General features: G+C 42.8%; 2 protein-coding genes across 9 annotated transcripts in view; one reads left to right on the forward strand and one right to left on the reverse strand.

Annotated features, from left to right (window-relative positions):
- kmt2e (lysine (K)-specific methyltransferase 2E) overlaps nucleotides 1-8,837 on the reverse strand; it is a 38,954-nt gene extending 30,117 nt beyond the window's left edge. For all 7 annotated transcript variants that reach the window (XM_054753289.1, XM_054753283.1, XM_054753287.1 and 4 more), the window contains exon 1: nucleotides 8,488-8,837. The gene's annotated coding sequence lies outside the window, so the exon portion shown is untranslated. The remainder of the gene's footprint in view (nucleotides 1-8,487) is intronic.
- ndufb2 (NADH:ubiquinone oxidoreductase subunit B2) lies at nucleotides 6,765-12,203 on the forward strand. 2 transcript variants are annotated; one of them, XM_054753296.1, is made up of 5 exons: nucleotides 6,765-11,201; nucleotides 11,276-11,371; nucleotides 11,531-11,675; nucleotides 11,846-11,921; nucleotides 12,123-12,203. In XM_054753296.1, exons 2-4 carry the CDS (start codon nucleotides 11,286-11,288, stop codon nucleotides 11,918-11,920), a joined length of 306 nt encoding a protein of 101 aa, XP_054609271.1. In that variant the 5' UTR covers nucleotides 6,765-11,201; nucleotides 11,276-11,285; the 3' UTR covers nucleotide 11,921; nucleotides 12,123-12,203. The 2 variants fall into 2 exon arrangements, with proteins under 2 accessions (XP_054609271.1, XP_054609270.1); XM_054753295.1 differs by having other exon boundaries at nucleotides 6,773-11,371.
- The last annotated feature ends 6 nt before the right edge of the window (nucleotides 12,204-12,209 follow it).

Raw genomic sequence — 12,209 nt, forward strand, 5'->3', positions numbered from 1 at the left:
TGAGAATTGATCAAAAATAACGTGAGTACATTGTTAAATACACTAAGTCCACTACTAAGGAACACATCCGACGTGCGAACACTCGTAGATACAAACACAAGCCGACTGGTCTATTTTTTCATGTCTTTTTTGCCTTATAAGCCCATAATTATTTATATTTGTACATATTTCGCATGCTTGACCAGTAGAGGGCCCTGTGACACTGCTAATGGGACCAACAGGATTGAAGACTGAAGAAAAGCTAAATTTTAGCTGTACATGCAACCCAGCACAGCTTGTGATTAAAGTTTATGAAGAGTTAATAGGCCTGCTTATAATTCTACACCACCCACGGAACACTACCTCTTTTAGAAGAGTCTAACGATGACGATTTGTCCTTTTTTCAATATCTCCGCCTCCTCCTTCTCCACCACAACGACGTGTGCTCGACCACTCCTCTTCAAAGGTAAATAACATTTATCATTACGTATTATTATATCATTTTTATTATTTTTTTTTTCATTAATTATCCTGGTCTAATATTACTACTGCATCCAAACTCATATTTACATACATACACATATACTGTATATGTATACACGTACATGTAGTACCTGTATCATTGGTAATACTACCTTTTCCCCTACTTAAGAACAATTTGACTTAAGAACGGTCGTCTGGAACCAATAGTGTTCGTTAGTTGGGGACTTAGTGTACTTCAATAAAGTACAACCCAACTTAGTTTTACTCTCGCTGGCTTTTTAAAAACATACAATAGCATGCATGCTAGCGTATTGTAGCGTCGCTGGGAGCACTTCCTGTTCCCCGGCGTGCTTTGCGGTAGTGTTTTGGTGCAAATGCTCTTAAAGTTACATTTTTGAGCTACATAGTTGTTAGTTATTGTTCTGCAAAAGTAGCGGTAGTGTCTTGTTTTTGCGTTGCTGTGTGATGTTTTTAGTTGTGCACCATGACTGAGACTGTTGCGTTGAGTGATGACCATCCTGATTTCAAGTGGCTCTGATAAACGAAATGAGAGTTCTGCTCTGAATTTATCTAAAGAAATAAAGCGTTGTCGCTTCCTCACTGACTTCTGAGCGTCACTGTTTGTTTTAGCGTGCATACCTAGCGTGCATACCTGCGCCCAATAGTACAGTGCGCCTTGTGTATGTGTTAAATACAAAAATAGCACCTGTAACTGAGACTGCGCCTTTTAATACGGTGCGGTGCGCTTTATGGTCGTGAAAATATGGTACTGGAATCCTCTGTGTTCTGTATTACTGCTGGATTTGCTGTGATAATTATGACAATTTGTTGATTTTAGTTCATATTGGTGAATTTCCGATGCAGTTATGTTATTTATTGCTGGGTTTCAACCATGTGACATCACTTCCAGTGAGCAGACGGGCCACATACACAGGAGATGAAAGCAAATAACAATGCATGTGGGTGAAATGATTTGCGCCAGTTGTCTCAGTGTACATGGTGTGATGCATGAAGACATAAAACAGTTGAAAAGCAGTGAAAGCTTATGTCAGCGCCAGACATAATGGAAATAATGCTTGTAGCATGTCAATTTGCATTCTTTCACCCAATCAGTATGCATGAATACATTCTTGTATACGTCCATCATTTTGCTGCGCTGTCTGAGCACCATAGCCAATTTATAGCCGGATTTATAGACTATTTCTGGGCTGCTAGAAGCTAGCTAAAGCTAGCCTCACTGTCAAGGCCTCCATTGAGCATCGCTAGACATTCTTCCAGGTGGCTGCATTTCACATTTTCCAGCTCAAACAATGTTTTAACTTTGATTTTAGTATAAATTGTTGCTCACTGTTCCAGCTCAAACAATGTTTTAACTTTGATTTTAGTATAAATTGTTGCTCACTGTCAACTGAAGCGTTTACTGGGCTCCCTTCAAGAGCTGGTTAGCAAATGCCGAAAAAGATGGCTTCTGTGTGTTTTTTGGTTGTTCCTGTTATGATGGACTATCTTAGTAATAGCCTTTTGCAAAATACATAGCTGAACCATTTCCATATACGAGAACGCATTTTATGAAGGTTAATTTGTGTCTTTATTACGTAAGATTTTTTTATGTAATAATTTTGTGAGCTGGATTTTTATCATATGAAATTATGCCATTCCAATTTCCGTTGAGCATCTCTGTGTGGAGTTTGTATGTTCTCCCCGTGTGTGTGTGGGTTTTCTCCGGGTACTCCGGTTTCCTCCCACATTCCAAAAACATGCATGTTAGTTTCATTGGAGACTCTAAATTGTTCATAGGTATGAATGTGAGTGTGAATGGTTGTTTGTCTATATGTGCCCTGTGATTGGCTGGAGACCAGTGCAGTGCGACAGGCGGGGTGCCTGTCGCCCGAAGTCAGCTGGGATAGGCTCCAGCATACCCTCGTGATCCTAATCAGGAGAAGCGGCATAGAAAATGGACGGATGGAGGAAATTATATACAAATTTGTAAGCAAATTGTGTGTGCTGAAAAATTCAGTGTTCAAAAAAAATTATTTTGATGTTTCAAAATTCTCACAGACTTTCGGTTTTTGTAAGACGTGTCACTTGACTATGTACTTTATACCTGATTGGCTGGCTCTGAGGCAATTTTTTTTGACTGAATTTTTAAATCAACTGAATTTTAAAACGTATTATAGGAAACTGAATTTTTAAATTCTGTATTTTAATGAGACCAATTAAAAAACGCACGCATTTTGCTTACAAACTTTTATTCAATAAAATTTTCCGCAAATCATCATGTAAAAATATCAAGCTCACAAAATGCAAACACAAAAAAATGTGTAACTTAAATCCATGGTCTAAAAGAAGCTTTGGTAATAAAGAAATTAACCTTCATACATTTTTGCTATGATTTTACATGACTTGTAGTTACGAATGTGCTTGTCCCCACACAAAGGGGGGACTTACGTGAGCTTTGGCCTTTGGCAACGGTAATATTCCGACTTTTTCTCTCATAAATTTGCGACTTTATTCTCGAAATATCAGATTTTGCTGTCGTACCAAAGTACCGATTTGGCAACGGTATTGAATAATATGCAAACAATTTTGGCAAGAGGATGTCAGCTGTCAACTCCGGACCTAATGAATAGTTTGAGCTCAGCAAAAGAACAAACATGTCAGACTATGCTGTTCTTTGGCATGATCACAGCACCAATGTGTTATGTTTAGTGATCAATTCGCTGTGCACTGCCTTGGACTCCACTTCATCCCGAGTCACATCCTGTGTGAGGAATGTACAAGAAGCCTCAAACACCACCTCACAGGGGTCAAACATACACAAACGCTCCTTCCTCTAAGAGGTGGTCCAATGCAAACATAGTCAGGACTTTCAAAAGGCGGCTGCGAGGTAAAAAGGAAAAAAAAGAGGAAAAACAAGTACAGTACAGCAGCATTCCTGACTAAATCAGAGCTCAGTCTGCCTCGGATTGCTCCTCCTCTTCCCACTAGCTTTACAGAAACCGTCAGTCACCCCTAAAGACAAGCCGGCAAGAAAAAAAAAAAAGGGGGGGGGGGAGGAGAAAAAACACCACTCTTCCTTTGCCTGGTCACCCCACCCAGCCGGATTTCTTTCCCTCCTCTGTGCACTTCCTAAATAAACCTGACACGAGTGACGCAGAGCAGAGGCAAAAGGGGAGGGGGTCTCTCACACGCACGCTTCCCAACAAAATGAGTTCACCTTTAGAATTCCAGGCACAACAAGGAGCTTTGGACTGGAAGGCAGAGAAATGGGGAAGGTGTGTGGGTGGAGGTGGGGGGGGTCGTCTGTCTGACAGTGACGCTTGACAGCCTTAACCCCATGTGGACTCTGGGCGGCAGTGTTTAGCACTCTCACGCACGCACACACACACACACACACAGTGTAACCCAGCCCCAAAGTGCGGGGACACAGTGGCGTAATTGTGTGAGGGGTGGGGGGGAACTGTCCTTTTAAGACGGCACCGAAAGGCTGTAAGGGAAAACCCACAGTCGAATGGCAACAGCTTCTCACCCTCCTGTACGTGTTGCCACACTGTTTTTTAATGTTTTTTTGATAACAAGTGGGGAGAGAGGCGAGCAATTAGGAATTCCAACATTCCCCCACTGTCCTATCCCTCCCAACCAAAGAGCAAACAGATGTGCCTTGACACCATCCTGGTAGGCGGCTGCAGTGACTCAGCTAAGCAGCAGATGAATCAAATGCATCCATATATACACAAAGTGTGACCCAGATGGAATGTAGGCCTGCTCTGCTTTCTGCACGCTGCCCACAATGGGACATGGTCCTTCATCAAAATGCTCCACTGATGGCCCCAAGTACAACCCCGTACATCAAAGCTTACACGGAAGTGGGTGTGTAGACACTCCAGAGCAACAACAGGAACTGTGCATAAACAAGAGAACGCCCGGCAGGCTCTAAAGACCATTTCGGAGTTGAGGATGACAATGTGTCGCAGTGTTTGTGCCACCCCCCTACCTAGCAACTAGTGAGCATGAAAGGCCGAGGAGGCTAGCAGCACTCCTGCAGGCTGGTGGACAAACAAATGAAGAAAACATAGGCGATCTAAAGCAGGGGGCATTGGTCTAAAGGACCACATTTACAAGGGGGTCACCACATTGCACATGAAAATTGCTTTACGACACCCTGTGTTAACCTGGGGGTGCTAAAGCTGTTTAAAAGTGATGAACGGCACAGCAATTAATCACAAGGTGGTCTGTCCCCTTTCAAAACCGGCAGATAAAGACTTTGGCATTAATGAGAAAAACAACAAATAGGTTGGACATGCCTGTACAAGTCCCATTGCACAAATGTTTGATGATGATTGTCATGCAGTGCTGTTGCATCACATTGATGCTACAACTTCTTTTAAAACGGGAGTCACTTTGCAACAAGGCTGGAAAACATGGCCGTTTGTGAAGGTGTCTACGAGGGATACGTTACAGGCCAAAACCAGGTCACCTGAGCCCCCAGCTCCTCTGCCCAGCTGGGAGGTCACGTGACTGCACACAGCTAAACAGGAGAGGGGCACATTTGTCTGACGGGTCTCTGGGGCCTGGGTCACAGCTAGCTAGCCCTTAGATGGTGAACTCTGCATAGAACACCAAAACAGACAGGCAACCATTTTGACTGTCCTGTCAGAAGATGAGCTGGAGCAGAAAAACAAAACTCCAGTCATCATATTTGAATTTTCTGTTCCAGAAGAAGTCACACAAACGTGTTTGACATCACCTACAAGAAACCAGTCCTTGTTATGAAAAGGAACACAGTCCTCTGTTTCATTGAATATGTCAGTAAATAGTCATAAACCTCCCAAAAGAAAACCCTTTTTGCTCAATATCACTATACTTCTCATCTAATGTTTCCTTCATGCAGCAAAAATAATAAGCAATGGTTGACATACTGAAGGGGCCCATTTATAATTTCACGGATTCTATTCATGCAGAGTATGGTCCTTTGCATTTTCTTCCTATATGGATGTTTGTGCCACATAGAGGTGTGCAGCTTTGCAAATTGTATACTTACCAGCATTATTTCATTGGATTCTTATCAGTGAATGCAAAGTCTAACCTGTCTTACTTGTCAACAGCAGGACTAGGAAAAATATATGACAAAATATTGCAATCTAATTCATTTCTACTATGGTACACTCTTCTGTACTCTGTGTATGCTAGCGGCCCTGCCTCTACTCACCGAGACAAAGACTGTATGACTGACAAAAGGGCTCACTGCATTCATGCCGTTGTTTTTTTGGAACAAACGCATCACAGTGCGGAAAGCAATGCACAGAGTGAAACCTCTTGCTGCATGTTTGGAGAGACGAGGAAAACAGACACGCATGCACATGGCAATATACAGTATCACTCTGTTCATTTTCATTTATTGTGTGATTAATTATTATTGTCCCAGGCCTAGTGCCCACAAGACATTTTTTTCTGAGCAACACCCCTAGAGTGTTCATTTATTACATGACGAGATGTGACTTGACATTAGTTTGAGACCTCCATCGGTATTGGTTAATATCGATATTGATAATGAAGTACTGGATAATGTCAGTATATCCAATATCGGTAAGAAAGCCGATATCGTCCATCTTTTGTCTGTCTGTCTCCATCTTATGGTAAAACAAAACACGTTTTAAAGAGCATTTATTCTAAATGGGAATTTAGAACAACTAAAATATGAATAATTGAAATTTAGAACAACTAAAATATGAATAATTTTACATAATTATGCTTGTGCAGCACTTTAGATGTAATAATTATTCAAATGCGCCTTTTAGTGGCATCATGCAAGGGACTAGCGCAAGTTGGCATACTGTGTGGACACCCTTAATTGCAGGTTTAACTTAATTTATTTTTTGTCTGTGTCGATTTCCTTTTTTGGGATTTTGATGCTCTCCTTACGAGGTGGTGACACACCACCAGTGTGTATGTGTATTAAAAATGGATGCTGTACAGTAATATTTGTGTGTTTTGCACAGGCAGAAGGTCGTGCCTGAGCACCCAGCATGACAAGCAGCAGCAACAGCAGCATACGTCATGCTCTTCGGCTACTATTTCTAATGTCATATTTGACTGCCACTGTCACAATTACATCAATTGTATACTTTATAGAATAAAGTTTTAAAAAAAAGGTAATGGATGAATGTAATCTTGTGCAGTTGCTTCATGGGGAGTGTGTCGGCGCTGCAGTGAGCGCTGCCGGTAGGGGTGTGGAGGCGACAACGTTGCTATAATATTGCCACAACAGGCTGGCCGCGGACGCCATTTTCCTTGCGCTTTTTTCCTGGGGACGGTCGATGTAAGCCCGGCGGAGGAGGAAAATCCCCCTCCACCTCCTCCACTAGAGAATGCATTCAATCGCCTCTCTCCTCACACGTTCTATTCTAAGTATCAGCCGCTGGTCGCAGTCTCCCAGCCTTGTTGCTTTTTTGTTTGTCGAACGCGAAGCCAGCAAGCTATTCCGCTAGCAATTATGTGGGCCACTCGACCGCGCTCAGGCTTTGGATATAAACACTTGGAGCACACCAGGACGAGCCAAACACGACACGTCTTCGCCATTTCTCCACATTGTTACGTTCAAGAGTCGAGATACATTGAGGGTTCCACTCAACTCGCCATTGAAGGTCAAAACGGCAGCTAGCATCGCCGCTAATGGAATAATACGTAATGGATGCTAGCTAGCTGGCAAAGCTAGCGGAGACAATGAAAAGTGAGCTGTTTGCATCATTATCGACCGGAAGGGGCGACCGCGTTGGTGTTTTTTGATAAATACTCGCATTTCAAACGAACGGGGTGCTTTTTATACAATCGTTTTGTTAACATACGGGATCGTGGAGGCATTACGAAGTATATGGCAGGGGCGTCCCCTCCCCCATGCTTGCAGCGTTCTTTCAATCTACATGAAATTACAGTTTGTGTGTGCCCTTTAAGACTGTACACGGCAAAATTTCGCCGTTTTAAGGGACTGTAATATGTAAATATATTTTGTCACACATGATATTGCAAAAAAAGAAAAAAGTTCCAACAGCGTTAGATCACTGCGCAATGTAGCCAAGCATTCAAGCTATTCCAGCAGCTGCTCCTTACTTTGCAACTTGGGATCCACATAGTTTGTTTACATGGACGTACGAATAGCTTATTGTTCTGTGGCATTTCAGCGTGAACGGAAATCAGTCGCTGCGAACAGGATAAGACTCTCACGTCGACTAATTTCAAGTTTGCAACGCATTATCCGCTTCTTATTGTGCGATAATGCAGACACACTGTTGACGAAAACCATTTTTTCTTGCACGCTTGAGCGTTTGTTGGATTAGAAATAGCTCCGTACTAATAGCGCGTAATGTTATGATGGAAGAGTTAGGACTAAAACAGAGGAAACTGCGCGCAATGTGGCCCGCAGCGATTACTGTGTCAAACGACGACTGCTGTCACATTTCAGAAGCCCTTAAATGATATCGACAGCCAAGTCGATTTCAGTGTTGATTGCATTTTGACATTATCCGCAATTATAACAACGCCTTTCCATTATAGGCGTTCCGTCTCAATGTGAAGTTCAATTAGTGTTGTGGCTTTTTTTGCAAAGCCCTTGTGCGATCCCTGCGGCATGTACATTAAACAACACTATAGCTCTGTATGACGTTTAATGTTTTGCCACTCTTAACTTTGCCATTACGTTTGTGTCAAGCTAATTCAAGCTATTAGCATGTGCTAGCTAGCTAGCAAGCGCTCTTTTGCCTTGCCAACTTGACACTTTAGAAGCTTACGTCACCTACATATCCCCCCCCAAAAAAAATGTCTCCTTAATGCGAATTAAACTGAGGAGACGACCACGGAAAGACCCGGATAACAACGAGTGTTGTGTTGTACTAGCCTGTAAGCTAACACTCAGCTGATACAACTAGCCAGCATCAGCATGAAGTGCCAGCTAAAGTAAAGCCAACAATAGCCTTCCAGCTCAGGTTTATGCTAGCCCTCACAAGAACAAACACAGTGCACTTTACCTACCGTTTTATGTCCACGTCGAGGGGTAGCGAATACGGGTCTAGGGCAAGACCCTCGCCGCTCTCCACACAGCCTCCACAACCAAAACAATACTTGTGTCCACACACTGCGGATCACTAGCAAAGCTCTACTAAAAGGTTTGGATTTGCCTGGTCCTCGGAGATAGTCCTTTTCCACCTGTCAAAACCCCCGCCTCTCTTGTGCTGCACGGAGTCGGTTCAGGGATCTAGAGGGGAACCGTTTAAAACAAAAACCTATACGCTGATGAAGAGCGACTTTTAGAAATTAGATCCCCTCAAAAGCAGTCTCTTTTCCCTGTGCAAAAATGGCGGCCCTGCCAGGACTGCCGAGACTCCGCCTCCCCCGATTGCCCCCCTCCCCTCCCTTCCCATCAGTTACACCGGGGCTCCGCCTCCACAAGCTGCGGGGCTCCACGGTCCATTTCACAGGGGCGCCGTAGCCGATGCGCGGTCACGAATGTTTCCTGTCCTGGGCAGCCATTACTGTTTTGTTTTGTCTATTGACATTAATTAAAACAGTTCTGGCCCACTTGCACTTTGGTATTGTTATAGAGTTTCTACATTTTGTAAAAAGGCTTAAAAACGTTTATATATATTTAAAAACAAACTGTGTTATTAGGTTTTAGTATCAACATTTCAGCCTTTTCCATTTACATCGTGCCTTTTTGCTCTTCCCACATTTTCGTGTTTTTTGTTTTTTTTTGTTAAAAAAAATATCAGTGAAAAACGTTCGGCCATGCCTGGTTTACTGCAATACAGGAGCTGTTTTAAAAAAACTGCTGCAAAAATTAACTCTCAGGCCTGTCCGCTATCACTCTCAGGCTGGCTTTGACCTGTGGGCTGCCCCCTGAGCATCCCTTTATATTGTATACCAAGTATCCAAAGAAGCATGTTTTAATCGGGATCATGGGACCTGTATGAAGAGCAGTACTGTGAAACAAAATCCTTAACCCATTGCAGGGGGACAACTAAGCTCTTACGTAACACCTAACACATATTGTTTATATAAGATGGATCTTTTATGCATAAAGCATGTAATTAAAAATATTATTGGATATATGTGTAAATTACAGACAGGTCTGTAATCTGGAGTCACCATAATGTTAATAGGCGACATTGCTATGACAATGTTGGCTTTGTTTATGATCTAAACTGGCTATAATATGGGTAAATCATCTTAGATGTGTGGTATATCGTGTGTGTATGATTTTACAACACACCTTTCTTTCTGTGCAGGATGTGTAGAATTCCCTTTGACATCATCTGTTAGGAGAGGATGTCCTCATCTTGTCCATGCAGTCTTGCCCCCGCCCCCCCAACACTGGGCGCAGCTCCTAGCGCATGCGCACTGACGCCCCACCGCCGCATAGGTTTGCTGTTGAGTGTGCACCAGCAAGCGAGTAGTTCTCTTGCACAAAGTTGGCCGAGGAGCACCTTAAAATTCGGCTATTGCTTTCCACTCAGCGCCACTTGCACGGAGTACCCATCGAGACATCTTTATTTGACCAGAGAGGACGACACTTGTGAATGAACCGCGTGTTTTTGTTTGTTTTTGGTGTGAAGACGACACGATCCGCCTTTGTGTTAACGTCTATGGCGTACTAATGACAGTCATTCAACATAAATCAAAGTGAAAACACATTTTTTTTAAAAAAATTGTGAAGATGCTTCTGATTACATCACCCGGCTAGTATTCAGTGGGCGGGCTCTGAGCTGTGAGGGGAGAGGGGCACAGGCGGAGAGCAGCCATTAGCCACTAATGTCGCAGCGACAGACATTCACCATTTCTTTCATTGTAAAGTTGTTGTGGGTGGTGAGTCGACACCAGTATTCTGTCATAGTGGGTTAGTTGAACATGCCTGTCTTTAAAGGATATTTCCCCTTTAATTTCAATGCGATTCCCACCGTCCGCGATACAAGCAAGATGGCGCCCATGTCTTGTTTGAGTGCTGGGCGGGGGCGCGAGCGTGCGCGCTCTCGACTGTTACTTCCAGTGTTTTTCTTGTAGGAGCCACCAAAATGTGTTATACACATCAGTTTTTGATGCATTTTACAGGATAAATGCGAACTTTTCACTTCAAATTATTGCCTTTTACACTAGATTGAGTGCACCTTGAAATCAGACATTGTGCTGCATACACTTTATACCGAAGCACGTCACCCAGCATTGATTATTCATTATTCAAGAGCAAATATACTGCACTGTATATACCAAAAAATACGCACTGGACATTCAGATGAAAATCCCCAACGAGCATTATTTGCCCCATGACCCCATCTAGTGGATGCTACTAAAACAACCACATTGACATTTTAATTTCAAGATAATTGATCACATATAAAGAACCTCCTTGTTGGTTACTGTAGCCAAGAAAACAAGCACATAACATTAAGTAAAAATAATAATGAAAAAGTGAGAACATATATGTAATGCCAAAGAGTTAGATTTGCTAGGACAATGTGTAAGTCTCAGAATAAAAGAAGAAAGTACAACTGAATATATGAGTAACAAAGAACGATTGTATAATATTCAGTTAGTGCCAGAGTAGTGTCATTTGCCAAGTACTGCTGGAGGACGCTGTGTCGAAACAATTATATTGCCATTCAGCCAATCAGCGCACGGGTACAGCTCGGTCACCACCCGTGTCCAATCAGAGACGTCTATGTTGAAGTACCCGGTTGTTGACTCGGGAGAAGGTGACTCCTCTGCTAGCTCAGTTGCATCGTACAATATTTAACGTAAATGTTCTAAAAACGTTATTTTTGGATAGGTGAACGACCATGTCTTCTTTTGGAAGGGTGTTGGGGGTCCTTCGGGGGAGCACACAACTCCTTAGAGGCGGCCCACAAAAAATAATGACCAGAAAGTAAGCGACTTCACCACGGCTAGCCTTTATGCTAATATGTCAGCCATCTTGCTAAGGCGTCAAAGAAATCAAGCTAAATCTTCCAATAACATCTTAGTAATGCAAGTGTAGTTTCGCGCTTAATTGTGTTTCATGGTCCTACGTGTACGGTTGTTGCAGGGCAAGCGGCGGGCCACACATCGAGCCACAATACAGGCAATATCCTCAGGTCACCAAGAAACAGATGCTTGAGTCAGAGCTCATCAGTGGTGCTATGTGGTTCTGGATCCTGTGGCACATGTGGCACGACCCAGATGCTGTACTGGTAAGAAGAAAAAAAAAAACCCCACGTAAATCACAGTTGTTCAATTGTACATTTGCTACTAGGCTGGGTGACTGTAAAGCGGGGAATGCGTCACAACATACTGTAGCTCAGCAAGTAGTCCCCCAAGCGACTTACTGTATGGGATTAATGTGCTATTGTTGCCTTTGAAGGGTCACTTTCCATGGCCTGATGCTTCTGCTTGGACAGATGAGGAGCTAGGAATCCCAGCAGACGACGAGGAATAAGGTGAATGCTGCACTGCTTTCTAAATAGCCACTTCAGCCCCCTTTTCACCAAAATTTCCAGGAACTTTTTTTTTTTCCATTGCACTGCAAAATGTCACACTTTTTTTTTTTTTTACCGGGCTAATTTTGTTGTTTTCCAAAAATCCTTGTGGCAGAAAAGGGGGTAGAGTTGACTGTAAATTATTTTGTGTTTTCGTTGTAGGTCATCAGGAGTGAAGCTGTGTAAATCAAGTATTCTTAAGTCATGGTTGTACATAGGCAAATAAAATATCTTCTAAGTAAATACTGC

This window comes from Dunckerocampus dactyliophorus, chromosome 15 (assembly GCF_027744805.1).
Source record: "Dunckerocampus dactyliophorus isolate RoL2022-P2 chromosome 15, RoL_Ddac_1.1, whole genome shotgun sequence".
NCBI classification, from domain to species: domain Eukaryota; kingdom Metazoa; phylum Chordata; class Actinopteri; order Syngnathiformes; family Syngnathidae; genus Dunckerocampus; species Dunckerocampus dactyliophorus.

What these genes read in the sequence shown, in the direction of transcription:
- ndufb2 (XM_054753296.1), top strand. Translation starts at nt 11,286, where the DNA reads ATGTCTTCTTTTGGAAGGGTGTTGGGGGTCCTTCGGGGGAGCACACAA. An exon ending in CAAAAAATAATGACCAGAAA is followed by an intron (nt 11,372 to 11,530) that starts GTAAGCGACTTC and finishes CGGTTGTTGCAG; the next exon opens with GGCAAGCGGCGGGCCACACA. An exon ending in ACGACCCAGATGCTGTACTG is followed by an intron (nt 11,676 to 11,845) that starts GTAAGAAGAAAA and finishes TTGCCTTTGAAG; the next exon opens with GGTCACTTTCCATGGCCTGA.